The sequence below is a fragment of the Natrix helvetica genome (assembly GCF_964273705.1).
Source record: "Natrix helvetica genome assembly, chromosome: Z".
NCBI lineage: Eukaryota > Metazoa > Chordata > Lepidosauria > Squamata > Natricidae > Natrix > Natrix helvetica.
The window spans coordinates 60,988,166-61,003,415 of record NC_138554.1 but is presented as its reverse complement, the minus strand read 5'-3'; the positions used below and the strand labels follow the sequence as shown (position 1 = coordinate 61,003,415).

Below are 15,250 nucleotides of genomic sequence, written 5' to 3'. Positions count from 1 at the left end.
AGGTCTCCTCTAGGAATGATCAGTTTATAGCCTTGCAGTCCAAGGGACTCGCAGGAGTCTTCTCCTCCAGAAGGCTTCAATTCTTTGGTGCTCCAAATTGGGATTGTTGGAATGTTGGAATGGTCCAACATTCACAGCCATACATTGCAACTGGGAAAACCATAGCCTTGACTACACGCACTTTTGTTGGCAGGGTGATGTTTATACTTTTTAGTATGCTATCTAGATTTGCCATAGCTTTCCTTCCCAGAAGCAAGCGCCTTTTAATTTCTTGGCTGTAGTCCCCATCTGCGGTGATCTTGGAGCCCAGGAAAATAAAATCTGTCACTACCTCCATTTCTTCCCCATTTCTTTGCCAGGAATTGAGAGGGCCAGATGCCGAGATCATCTATTAAGTTTTCTTAATGTTGAGTTTCAAGCCAACTTTTGCATCTCCTCCTTTACCCACATCAAGAGGCTCTTTACTCCTCTTCACTTTCTGCCATTAGAGTGGTATCATCTGCATATTTGAGTTGTTGATATTTCTCCCGGCAATCTTAATTCCAACTTGTGATTCATCTAGACCTGTCTTTCTCATGATGTGCTCTGTACATAAGTTAAATAGGCAGGGCTACAGTATACAGCCTTGCCGAACTCGTTTCTCAATTTTGAACTAATCAGTGGTTCTGGGTCCAATTATCACTGCTGCTTCTTCACCTGCATATACTGTAGGTTTCTCAAGAGACAAATAAGATGGTCTGGTACTCCCATCTCCTTAAGAACTTGCCACAACTTGTTGTGATCCACACAATCAAAGGCTTTAGCATAGTCAATGAAGCAGAACTAGATGTTTTTCTGAAACTCCCTAGCTTTCTCCATAATCCAGAGTATGTTGGCAATTTGATTTCTAGTTCCCCTGCCTCTTCTAAATCCTGCCTGTACTTCTGATAGTTCTCGGTCAACATACTGCTGGAGCCTAGCTTGTAGGATTTTGAGCACAACTTTGCTAGCATGTGAAATGAATGCAATGGTGCGGTAGTTTAAGCATTCTTTGGCATTGCTATTCTTTGGAATTGGAATGTAAACTGACCTTTTCCAATCCTGTGGCCACTGTAGTGTTTTCCAAATTTGCTGGCAAATTGAGTGTAGCTCTTGTACTGCACTGTCGTTTAAGATTTTGAATAGCTCAGCTGGAATACTGTCACCTCCACTAGCTTTGTTGTTGCTTAGACTTCCTAAGGCCATTTGATTTTACATTCCAGGATGTCGGGCTTGAGGTCAGTGACTACCTCATCGTGGTTATCAGGATGTTAAGCTCATTCCTGTATAGATCTTTTGTGTAATTTTGCCACCTTTTCTTAATCTCTTCCGCCTCTGTTAGGTCTCTGCCATTTTGGTCCCTTATCATGCCCATCTTTGCATGAAACGTTCCCTTCATATCTCCAGTTTCCTTGAAGAGATCTCTGGTCCTCCCTATTCTATTGGTATCTTCTATTTCTTTGCACTCCATAGATATACATCTACTTTAATAATCTACAAATTTTAAGCAAACTCTTGGCTGAAAGTATAATATAATACACATGGACCCTGAAAAAGCTGAGTTTATTTTATGATATGGAAAGACTAAAGAGCTGAAGCAGATTTTCAGCATTAAACATTAGCATGTGTAATGCATTTGCCAGTGGTGTAACAGAAATTCCAGTTGGAAGAGATGTCAGACAAAAGTGCATTTTGGCACATTGTTAGTTAATTTGTTCATTAACTTGCTTCAAGAAAAATTGAATAATCCAGTCATTCATCCTCCAAAATTTATCAGTAGATGTGTTTCATTCTCTTCTGTATTGATAATGCAGTACTTCACTCAGTGGCAAAGTTTGGCTTGAGGCAGGTGCTGTTTGAGCTTACCAAGTTCTGCCAATGGTTATTAATAAATTGTTCTAAAACTTAAGTTTAGACTTAAAATGTAACACATCCTGTGATATACATGAGGCAATTAAAAATGAGCTGAAAAATAATTATTGTTTTGCTACACAATTAGTTGTCAAGGATTAACTGTAAACTGAATGATAATTCTTATTCACAAAAATGAAATTTTCATACATTCTGAAAACAATGTGCCCATTAAATTCAGAGTTTAACAACTGTGCAATGAAACAGAAACCCCATAAATAACTAGGGATTGAATAAAACTCTAAAATTGTTTATTCCAAAATAATTTGTTATAATTATTTTCCTTGTATTATTCATTAAACAGATAAATTATATTTTGCTAGGCAATATGGTTTGCAGCATGCACTAAGGTATTTTCAGTCATTTCAAAATGACCAATGTAAGATAATATTATATTCCAACATATATTCTTACTTTAAGAATTTTTCTACTTTAAGAATATTTCTATTTTATACATGTTTTCTATTTAAAACTTACTATGCACTTACCAATGCAGGCATGGACTCGGACTGAAAGTTGGGTTCTCAGAATTATGCTGTGTTTTTTTCCCCTACTGGGGAGAAGAAATAAATAAATGTGATAAGTATAGTAGAGAGTAATTAGACAAAAATAATTTATCTAGTCTTATGATATCTAATGAATTTAAAGACAATCAGATACTATTTCTTCAATTAAAAATCATACATGTATATATGTATTATGATAACTGCAACTGAATTTTGAATTTAAACTTTTAATTCTACTAAAAAAATGTAAGCATTTTATCAGATTTGGTTTGCATTGATTTGTACTGTGAATTGACCCTGTAGAAAAGAAGTGTTATTGTATTGCTAGTTTCCCAAATCCCATATTGAACCAAAATTGGAAATATTCAGGTGCACATACATATTCATATATATCTGAATCCATACTTACATATCTGGATTTCAAATAATGTGTATAAAGAAAATAATTTTCTGAACAACAGGCCCAACTGTCTGAACTTCTGCCTATGGTTTTGTTTGTGTATTCATACTTATAGCTGCATGTCACTTGTTCAGGCCTCATCCAGGACTTTAGTTAAAGTTAGGGTTAGGATTATAGTCTTCCTTTCTTTCCTTCATTCCAGATGCTTCAAAATTTCTTCAGAAAATGTAGGCATCATAACTTCTCAAAAAATAGCTGAGCCACTTCAGTTTCTTACAAACTTGCAGCTGATCCTTACTGCAAAGTGGTTCAAACAAAATTTGAAGTTTACTAATTAGGTAGCAGTTCAGAGATCTTTTGCCTGCAGTTTCCAACTACTATAAACATCCTGTTTTTCATCAATGCCTTTCAGTCATTGAATGTCTGTTATGCCTTTTAGCACCTTCATTTGACCTATCTCCTCCTCAAGGAAAAAACAACCATAGTCCAATTACCTTTTGAAAAAGCATTTTTGAACAACCATGATCTGGATGACTGAGAATCTCCACAGATATCTCCTCCTACAGTTTCAGCTGGACAATAGGAAAAGTTTGATATATTTTGGGTTCTAAGTGTAGGAGGGCAAATTGCAATACTTACAATACAATACAATACAATAGCAGAGTTGGAAGGGACCTTGGAGGTCTTCTAGTCCAACCCCCTGCCTAGGCAGGAAACCCTATACCGTTTCAGACAAATGCCTATCCAGCGTCTTCTTAAAGACTTCCAGTGTTGGAGCATTCACAACCTCTGGAGGCAAGCTGTTCCACTGATTAATTGTTCTGTCAGGAAATTTCTCCTCAGTTCTAAGTTGCTTCTCTCTTTGATTAGTTTCCACCCATTGCTTCTTGTTCTACCCTCAGGTGCCTTGGAGAATAGTTTGACTCCCTCTTCTTTGTTGCAACCACTGAGATATTGGAACACTGCTAACATGTCTCCCCTAGTCCTTCTTTCTATTAAACTAGACATACCCAGTTCCTGCAACCATTCTTCATATGATTTATTCTCCAGTCCCCTAATCATCTTTGTTGTTCTTCTCTGCACTCTTTCTAGTCTTGTGTCATTGAGAAGCATATCACTGATATACTATATACCCTGGGGAGCAGCAAATAAAATTTATGCATCCTTTACCCATTGCATTTGTTGTAGCCCCCATACCTAAGCTTGAGTTTGTTATTTGTCTAAGTTATTTGCAGACTCTTTGGACTCTGACAGGAAAAAACAAGATATAGGACTTCAATTTTGTGCGGGAGTTGATTTTTTAAACAAACCTTGTCCCTCCTCTCCAACCTACACCCTCAGAATGCATTTCTGAGGAGGAAGGGAACTGGGCATCCTTCTCTGCCTTCCTGATTCTATAACCCATAATGTTAAAATATTTGCCTAATATTTAACCAAAATAATATTTTGTACAACTTTTGCAATTTTATTGTTCTAATAAAACAGACTTAAACCTAGCCTTCCATATTATTCTCTTGTTTTTTTCCCCTTTCCTATGCTAAAATCTGTAGCTACAAAATTAAGTATCATATGTTCTTTTAAAACTAAAGATAACTGTCAAAATTGAATTAATATATGAATATCAATGATAGAAATAAGCATAGTATCAATAATATAATTTTCACTTTAGATATTTAAGTATAATTATATGCCATTTAATTTTATTTACAATACAATGAAGGTAATATAAAAGCAAAATAATGTAGCCTCAATTAAATGTTCAGGAACCAAAAACTGAATAGTAAACAATCATCAAGAGCCATGGTGGTGCAGTGGTTAGAATGCAGTACTGTAGGCTGCCAGAAGTTTGGTCTTTCGAATCTCACCGGCTCAAGGTTGACTCAGACTTCCATCCTTCTAAGGTTGGTAAAATGAGGACCCAGATTGTTGGAGAAAATACGCTGATTCTATAAACCGCTTAGAGAGGGATGTAAAAAGCGTTGTGAAGCGGTATATAAATCTAAGTGCTATTGCTATTGCTATCATGCTTTTGTTGTACATATTGTAATTGATGTTTGAACTATGTAGAATAAAAATCAGTATCTGCATTAGAATGATACTGATAGATAGATATCCCTTCCTGTTTTCTAACAGTTTCTGGCTAAAGACCAGCACCTCCCCAACCCAATCAATTGTTTATGGTCATAGTATGATTTGTCACATCAAAACATACTACCAAACAAACAAAAAACATCTTTAATGAGGCCAGATTGATTTGCATAATTCTGAGGTGATTTATTCAATTTATATTTTAATAAAGTTAATCTAAAATAATTAAACAAATTTACCAAATCACTACCTATGTTAATATGTATTTTTCTTTACATTGTTTCAAACATATGGAACGGATAATATAATTTATCATGTTAAATTTCTCTAATGATAAATGCAATCTATGAATTTTTTTCTTAGACGTTTCTCTAATTTGGGTTGCATTCAAAATCAGTGGTACTCTATGTCAATTGGATAACTACAAAATCAAAGGTAAAGAATATCTGATTCCCATATGTTTCCATATGTTTCAACCCATTCAAAAAGTTTGCCTTCTATTCTAATAGAGTATTTGAGATTCTATCTATCTCCCTGTTAGGTGGTTAATTTTACCTAATTTTGCTGGTACAGGTACTCCTTGATTTATGATCACAATTGGGAACAGAATTTCAGCTGTAAGTGATGTGGTCCGCTGGCAGCTTGCGAAACTGAGTCAGACAGCGAGGAGGTTGGGGAGGAACATGGGCCAGTCCTGGAGTCTGGGGAAGGCTTGGACGAGGCCTCTGCGTTGGAGGCAGAGAGGGGGCCAGGGCCATCTGGGAGTTATGTGCCACCTCCGGAGCCTCCAGAGTCCGACAGCAATGAGGAAAAGGAACAGGTTCTCCCTGTTCCCAGTGCACACATGTGCAGAGCTGCCAGAAGGCAAGAATAGTTAAGACAGAAGGGACGACTTGGGAGTAAGGCTTGGGGGTGATTGGCCCCTCCCATAGGACATAAAGGTGGAGCAAAGACACATGAGCCTTTGCAGGAAGCAACTTGGTTCATGTTGGTCAGTTTACTTTCTGAAGCTCCGTTTTGTCTCTTTGCTCTATGTGGCCTTGCCAAGCTAATTGCCAATTAAGTCTTTGGCAGTGTTTTCAAGGAAGGCAAAGGTGGGTGCTTATTAGCCTTATCCCAAAGGACTTTGGTAGTCTAGTGTAGGATTCTTTATAACAGTTTGGGACTCATTACTGCCTGTGAATGAACATAATTCACAGCCTTTGAAATAAAAAGAGGGTTTTTGGGACTAAGAATGTGCTTTTTATTGTATCAGGAAGCCTAGGCCAGAACAGTAAGTCAGTGCAGTATAAAAACCAATAACCCCTAATTTCCTGGGGAAACAATCAAGTCAGCCATTAGATTGCCTCCATATCACTCAGGGTCCCCCAGGTCTGTTGGCAGAACCATGTCTTTAAGGACTTGAGTCAAAGTGGAGGACAATCTTATCTCTATAGAGGTGATGAATGGAATCACTACTGAGAAGGTCCTTCTTGCTCCCAATAAATGGACCTCCTTAGGTCCATTTATTTATCCACTTCGAATACACATCAGGTCTGGCTGGATAGAGCAATTCTATCCAAGACCAAGGTGGCAGTTCTTTTTGGACCGATGAACTCCAAACCAAAAGCCTTTCCATCATGCCAAGGTTCATTTTTAGCCCATTGCTCTCTATTCAGCCCTTAATAGCTTCTGGACATTGCAACAGGGATGTCACAACATCACTTAACTCATGATGGGCTGAGACATAGTATATACCTGTGTGCCATCAGCATATTGATAATATCACAGCCGATGGTGGTGGATGATCTCACTCAGCAACTTCTTGTAGATGATAAACAGAGATGGACATAGTATTGAGCCCTGTGGAACCGTGCAAAGCAAGCAATGAAAGCTGAACCTCTTGTTTCCTATCAAAACCAACTGAGAGCAACAACCAAGGAAATAACTGAACCAAAAACAACCCACAGCCACATACTCCCAATCTCCAAAGCCGCTCCAGAAGGATACCATGGTCGATGAAATCAAATGCCCCTGAGAGGTCAAGTAGGGACAGGATGGATGCATTGTCCCATCTCACCCCCACTAGAGTTCATTAAAAAAGTGTGACCAATGCCAGTTCTGTCCCATATCTAGACATGCATCCTGAATGGATAATCGATTTTATCCAGGAACCTTTGGAGCTGCAGCTTCAAAACCTTCTCAAAAACTTCCCCAGACAGGGATGTTGGAGATAGGATAAACATTATCCAATAGCGTGGAGTATAAATATAATCTGTTACGAAGGCTAGATCACCAGGGAAGAATTAATCACCATCAGAACCAACTCTCATTTCAGCTCCCAGGAAGCTTATACAAGTCAGGAGGAGCATGAATTGAAAACATCTATTACACAGCTGCTTGCCCTCATACTCCATAGGTTCATTTCCTCAAGAACCACAAGGTCAAACTGTTCCAATATAACTGGGTAAGAACTTGAGTTGGGCAGATTGGTTTTGCAACACCACTAATCTCTAATACATTATATAAAAAATATCTGCCGCTGTAAAAACTCCTCTGTTTCAACTTAACATTTTCAAGAAATATTAGCCTTCTAACCTCAAAACAGATTTATACAGATAGCCATTGACCATAATGGAGCCTGCCCATTATAGCTGTAAGTTGCGAGAGTCATAAAGTGGGTCATCCTGTGACTGACCCAATTTTATGACTGTTTTTTGCAGCAAATCACTTCATTTGCAGATCACTTGGTAGTTATGTGAGTGTGGTTGTAAAGCGAAGTCATTAAATAAACCTATTGTTTGCTATGGGGCATTTTGCTGAAAATTGGAATAATATGTATATCATTTTATACCAAAACTCAGTTTGATCATCTGATTTTTCTGAAAAATTTTCTGTATGAACTACATCACATTGAATTATCATTAGTTTTTGTGCAATTCACTATAAGATTACAATAAATTGTTCTTAAAGCTTGTATTAAAGCATGTGATGTTATAAAAGCATTCTATCAACTCTAATTATAGATGGATAAACATTATTTCCTTACCCAAATTCCCCCTGGAAACCTTCCAACTCATCCTTTTGCTCAGCTAGAGTAGATTCTAAATCCAAGTAGGTACCATTGTGTGACAACTGCAGTGCACAATCATCAAGCTGAAAAAGAATTTAACAATTTAGCAATCGTTGTTTCAATAACACTTCCATCCAGCAAACCAACTTACATTAACACTACAGCTAGAAAAAATGAAACGGTTACATTTTTACTGTGCACTCTACACTATTTACTCCTCTAGGACATTTAAAAAATGCTAAATTAGAAAGATTATAGTAATTATGATTCCTGCGGTAGGACTACTTGTTAAACTGCAATTTAAGATACCTTTTAAAAAAGCAACATTTATTCATACAAATAAAATATTCCAGCATGAGTGTTAACATATAATGATCTCAAAATTGTATGAGGCTTTCTTAAGTGAAAAATGCAAAGAAATAGAGGAAAACAATAGAATAGGAAAGAATAGGGATCTTTTCAAGAAAATTGGAGATACCAAGGGAATGTTTTTACACAAAGATGGACATGACAAAGCACAAAAATGATAGGGTTCTAACAGAAGCAGAAGAGATTAAGAAGAGGTAGCAAGAATACATAGAAGAATTATGCAAGAAAAATCTTAATGTCCCTGATAACTACAGTGGTGTGATCGCTGACCTCGAGCTACACATCCTGTAGTACAAAGTTAAGAGGGCCTTAGGAAATATTACCAACAACGAAGTTAGTGGAGGTGATGATATTCCAGCTGAGCTATTGAGAAACCTATATGTGAATCAAAAAGCAACAAAACTGAACATGGAACAACTGAATTCATAAGAAGCAACCTATCCTGCTACACTTCTATCAATGCCACAAAATGCACAAGGGTTGATGTCCAACTGTATTGTTACTAGGAGCCCCAACAAGCAACCATAGCCAGAGAACTTACAAAAAAGCTTGGAAACATCTTAGAGTGGAGCAAATATTCTATCAACTCCCCACTACAGTGCCTCCAGAAAAGCAAAGACCTAAGAATAGAAGCTGAAATTATGGTTTCATGTCTCAGCATTCTTTACGTTCATAGATCTAGAATGAACTAAAGTATCTCTCTCAGAAGAACTACACAACATACCTGATCTAACCAAACACATCAGAAAAAAGTAAACCTTATTACTTGAAATGTGACGTGAAATATGGCATCACTTAATGGATTTGCTAAATGGCCACTGTGTTCATTTGCTTAAGGCTGCTGCTGCAAAAAAAATTGTAAAATCAGGTCAGTCACATAATGACCCATTTAATGACAGACACGACTTGCAACTGCTATTCTGGATTCAATTACAATCGTAAGTTGAGGACTTACGTATATTTCACATTTTCTTCCCGTTCAATCATATCCAATTCTAGGAGACTGTCTAGATAAGTCTCTGAAGATTTCTTATCAAGTGTTTTTAGAAGTAATTTGCTATTGCCTTCTTCCTAGGACTGAAAGCAAGTGATTGGTCCAAGCCAACTGGCCCTAGTCTAGTTTCTAGTCTAATGCCTTTATCACTACACAAACAGGCTCTCTACTATTAACATAAACATCACTATTACCATATTTCTCAGAAAATAAAACCGAGTCCATGTTTTCAAGAAAAGGTTGTAACGCTAAAAGTCTTTTCTTTTAGACTTGAAAATAAGCACTTGGGCTTATTTTCGAGCAGACTTACTTTTTTTTGAGGTGCAGCGGGCGAGACTAGGTGAGCTGGACGCATCATAGATGCACCAAAACCTCCAATCTGAACCTTCAGTGTTAGGAATAGAGGCTTTATGGCAAACAGGAGGAAAACGGGGAGGGGAATTTTCCTGCCTGCCATCATTTCCTCAGTCTCTGCTGAGCTTGTCAGGACCACAGTCCGGAAAAGCTGAACTTCTGGGTTCTAGCATGCATGCATGTCCCACAATCAGCTGTCTGGCACACATGTGCACCCAGGTTTTTGTGCTCACAAAGGACAACTGATTGCCACGTGCACATGTGCACCAGAAACCCAGAAGTCAAACAGGCAAGGCTGCACGTGCCGGGCAACCTGACTTAATGAGCCACTTTGGGCTCAAGCGACATAGGTTCCCCCATCACGGTGCTATATAATTTGAGCTTAGAATGAATCAGAAAATTATAATTACATTTCCATTTTGGCTGTGTTCGAATCAAAGGTAATTAAATCATTCCATTATATACAGAATTTTAAAACTATACCATAATAATATAAATACAATGAATAGATATTTAATCTAATAATAGGAATATAAATATTAAATACTGTAAATTAAATATTTTAGCTAAGTGTTATAAATCTATAGTGTGATCTAAAACTGACTGGCTGAATCTAAAGCTGACTTATACTACTTATATCCTTTTTTAAAAAAAATTATCCCACCTTTATTATTTTTATAGATAACTTAAGGCAGCAAACATACCTAATAATCCTCCTATTTTCCCACAGCAACAGCCCGGTGCAGTGAATTAGGGAGAGAGAGAGTGACTGTCGCAACGTCATGGAACCAGCTTTCATGGCTTATATGAACTACAACACCTGATTTCTAGCCTCGGTCTTAACTGCCAAACCAAACTGGCTCTTTCTTAGCAACATATTGTGTAACCTCATTGCATGTTTTAAATTGCTACGTAATGAAAAAAAAATCCCTTAAAATTAATTTAATTTATTTTCATAGAATTATATGGCTGAAAGGGATCTCGGAGATCCAACTCCCTACTCAAGACATGAGCCTTATACCATCTCAACAAAATGAGGGACCACCCAAACATGTGGAGGCAAGCTATTCCATTGCTACAACTATTGCACTACCAGGAGGCAAACTATTTTTGCAGATCAATGCAAAATCCATTGCTCAATCCTGTAATCAGAACAATTGAATAATTATGTTTTAATGTGGTTTCAATAATTTTTTTACAAAAATGGGGAATTGGGTGGGGAAATGAGTTTATAAATCTCAAAAATTACAGTAATTGACTTAGTTTCCAGTACAAATGACAGCCAAGATAAACTGAAACTATTAAGAACAACAAGCTATCCTTCATCTTCTTCTTATATTTTAATACCTTGAGAAAAGTTCTGCCTTCTCCACTAATTAGATTAAATGAAATTGTCCAGATAAATGATAAACAAATAAGACTACCTAATATCTATATCTATCTGTAAAATAAAAAGTCTTTCACATGTAATTGTTAATTTTTCCCCCTACCCACAAATTCTTGATTAAATTACTATAAAATTTGGGCTGAAAAATTTCATTTTGTGAATTTAAAAAAAAGTTTCAGATTTTATACTTTAAAAGTTTAACAATGTTTTTAATGTTTTTAAAAATTCTAATTCTATCAACTTGCCAAAGATGTGAAAACTTACGTGGACATAAGTAAAATAATGTATGTAAAAAAATTTCAGGCAAACAAGGCCTGTAATAGATAATTTAATCGAGCAAAAAAAAAAAATTGTTTCCTAAACACTGTCGTATGGATTTTTGGCTGCTAATCATGAAAGTAACTTATAATTTAACCCATCATGTATTCTTTTAAATCAATCTTTTGTTTTTGCAATTTCAAAGTTTCAATACCTGTCAATTATGCTGCACACTTGAAAGAAGTACAGGTGAAACTCAAAAAATTAGAATATCGTGCAAAAGTTCATTTATTTCAATAATGCAACTTAAAAGGTGAAACTAATATATGAGATAGACTCATTACATGCAAAGCAAGATAGTTCAAGCCGTGATTTGTCATAATTGTGATGATTATGGCTTACAGCTCATGAAAACCTCAAATCCACAATCTCAGAAAATTAGAATATTACATGCAATCAATAAAACAAGGATTGTACATAGAACAATGTCGGACCTCTGAAAAGTATAAGCATGCATATGTACTCAGTACTTGGTTTTGGGCCCCTTTTGCAGCAATTACTGCCTCAATGTGGTGTGGCGTGGAAGCTATCAGCCTGTGGCACTGCTGAGGTGTTATGGAAGACCAGGATGCTTCAATAGCGGCCTTCAGCTCTTCTGCATTGTTCGGTCTCATGTCTCTCATCTTTCTCTTGGCAATGCCCCATAGATTCTCTATGAGGTTCAGGTCAGGAGAGTTTGCTGGCCAATCAAGCACAGTAATCCCATGTCATTGAATCAGGTTTTGGTGCTTTTGGCAATGTGGGCAGGTGCCAAGTCCGGCTGGAAAATGAAGTCAGCATCCCCATAAAGCTCATCTGCGGAAGGAAGCATGAAGTGCTCCAAAATCTCCTTGTAGACGGTTGCGTTGACCCTGGGCTTAATGAAGCACAGTGGACCAACACCAGCAGATTACATGGCTCCACAAATCAACACAGACTGTGGAAACTTCACACTGGACTTCAAGCATCTTGCAGTGTGTGTGCGCCTCTCCATTGTTCCTCCATACTCTGGGTCCTTGGTTTCCAAATGTGATGCAAAAGTTGCTCTCATCAGAAAAGAGGACTTTGGACCACTGAACAACAGACCAGGTCTGTTTTTCTTTAGCCCAGATAAGATGCTTCTGATGTTGTTTGTTGTTCAGGAGCGGCTTGACAAGAGAAATACAACATTTGAAGCCCATGTCCAGGATCCGTCTGTGTGAGGTGGCTCTTGATGCACTGACTCCAGCCTCTGTCCACTCCTTGTGAAAGTCCCCAACACTTTTGAATGGCCTTTTCCTGACAATCCTCTCCAGGCTGTGGCCATCCCTGCTGCTTATGCACCTTTTTCTTCCACACTTTTCCCTTCCACATAACTTTCTATTAATGTGCTTTGATGCAGCACTTTGGGAACATCCAACTTTTTTTCCAATTATCTTTTGAGGCTTTCCCTCCTTATGGAGGGTGTCAATGATGGTTTTCTGCACTACTGTCAGGTCAGCAGTCTTTCCCATGATTGTGATTCCTACTGAACCAGACTGAGAGACCATTTAAAGGCTCAGGAACCCTTTGCAGGTGTTATGGCTTAATTAGCTGATTAGAGTGGGACACTTTGAGCCTAGAATATTGCACCTTTTCACAATATTCTAATTTTCTGAGATTATGGATTTGGGGTTTTCAAGAGCTGTAAGCCATAATCGTCACAATTATGACAAATCACGGCTTGAACTATCTTGCTTTGCATGTAATGAGTCTATCTCATATATTAGTTTCACCTTTTAAGTTGCCTTACTGAAATAAATGAACTTTTGCACAATATTCTAATTTTTTGAGTTTCACCTGTAGATGAAAACATGGAAGTGTTGTTGAAGAACATCTGGTGCACCAAGTACAACTGGAATATCTGTAAAGATCACAAAGGATTGGTTCTGCTGCTTCTAATGGAGGTACTGTTGTTACATACACAAATAAAACAGTTGTGCAAGAGGGTAGCATGACATTAAAGCAAAATGGCCACTTTGAAAGAATAGCTGAAGAAGCTTCTTGGATGAGAAGTGAAACATCTTCCAAGAAAAATCAGAAAGTCTAGTTGCCTCTTTAAAAAACACCTTTGGGACAACCATGACCTGGATGACTGAGAATCTCCATAGACACTTTAAAAGAATTTGGTTCCAGGAAAAAGACCGTTGACTTACCTGAATGTTCGTTCTATAGTGCGCTGTGGGAGCATCCACTCATGGGTTAAATTCTGATCTGCTTGCCTAGAGATTGAATTGGTAGAAATGTTGGCCACACCTCCTCTATCTGGTAGACCTACAGTTTTTCAATGGAGGCATGGCCGATCCAAGAGAAGAAATCCGATGAAACGTCGAAAGAAGCCCAGCTGCCTTGACCGCTCAACTCGAGCTGACCCTGGAGTGGCATGATCTTCAGGCAGGGGTGATGCTCCTGCAGCACACATAGAACGACCATTCAGGTAAGTCAACGGTCTTTCTCCTGTGCGCTGCTTAGAGCATCTATTCATAAGATGTACTCAAGAATAGTGTCCTAAGGGCGGGACTCAGACCGGCCCAGGGTCCAGGAAGCTGAATGAATCATCTGCAATTCCCTTCTCCCAAGGGATGCCTTAGGTGAGGCAAAAACATCCAATTTATAATGCCTAACAAATGGTGACAGTGAGGACCAGGTCACTGCCCTGCAGATTTCCTCAACCGATGCTCGAGTCACCCAGGCAGCAGTCATGGCCGCACTCCTGATGGAGTGTGGTTATATTACAAAGCAATGGCCTGGCCTGCATCTCCTAAGCTTTATCAATGCAGGCCTTTAACCAACGCCTTATGGTGGCAGATGGTACTCTCTGTCCCATAGATGCAAGGTGAAAGGCTACAAAGAGTGATTTAGTTCTCCAGAAGGTTGCCGTCTGCTTGATGTATCGACGAAGAGCTCTTTACACATCTAAGAGATGCCACTTCCGTTTGAGAGCATGTGTCGGCCACAGGCAGAAATCTGGAAGAATAAATTCCTGGGCCTATGGAACCAGGAATTAACTTTTTAACGATCAAGTCGAAGAACTACTCTGTCAGAATGGAAAATGCAAAGATCCTTGCGGACCGACAGGGCTGCCAACTCCAATATCCTCATGGCCGAGGTAATGGCCATGAGGAAAACCACCTTGAGCATCAAAAATCAAAGATTGATAGTGAACAATGGTTCAAAAGGGGAAGTAGTGCTTGAAACACCAATGATAGATCCAAAGACGAGTAGCGATGCACCAACGTTGGTCTGAGATTCGTGGCCCCTTTCAGGAAAGTATGCACCATGGGATGGTGTGTCAGGGTGTGGCTGTCGCCGCCCAGAAGCATCGTTGAGAACATAGTTGTCTACAAAGACCCCTGTTGAGACCATCCTGCAGCCATGGGCTACGAAGAGCATTGACCCCTTCTGCCCCTGGCATCGGAAACCTGGTGAAAAAATCTCAGGGTCTGGGCGCTGGCCGAGTAGGCAAACAGATCCATGACTGGTGACCAAGCCTGTCTGATAGTTCCTGGAACAAGGCCGGTTGAAGCCGCCACTCTGCGTAGTCCATTGTGGCCTGGTTCAACCAATCCGCTTGGACGTTTGCTGTTCTGGAAATGTGTCCCACCCTGAGGGACATCTTGTTTGACTACGCCCAAATACAAAGTTTCTACACCTCCTGCATAAGGGGCCAGGAGTGGTTTCCACCTTGATGATTGTTATGGGCCTTTGTGGCCACATAACAATCAGTGGGGATCAGAACGTGGTGCCCCTCAACCAACTCCCAGAATCATCTGAGGGCAAGGTGGATGGCCCGGAGCTCCAGCCAATTGATATTGTTCGCAAGGTCCTATGGCTCCCAGCATCCTTGCGCCATCTG

The 15,250-nt window shown here is 38.8% G+C and overlaps 1 protein-coding gene across 7 annotated transcripts in view; it reads right to left on the bottom strand.

Moving 5' to 3' along the window:
• The window catches only part of FHOD3 (formin homology 2 domain containing 3), a 270,970-nt gene that overhangs the window by 202,958 nt on the left and 52,762 nt on the right, over positions 1-15,250 (bottom strand). For all 7 annotated transcript variants that reach the window (XM_081971408.1, XM_081971409.1, XM_081971411.1 and 4 more), the window contains exons 2-3: positions 7,952-8,058; positions 2,418-2,482 (exon numbers count right to left, since the gene is read on the bottom strand). In XM_081971408.1, the coding sequence (XP_081827534.1) occupies positions 2,418-2,482; positions 7,952-8,058 (172 nt within the window). The remainder of the gene's footprint in view (positions 1-2,417; positions 2,483-7,951; positions 8,059-15,250) is intronic.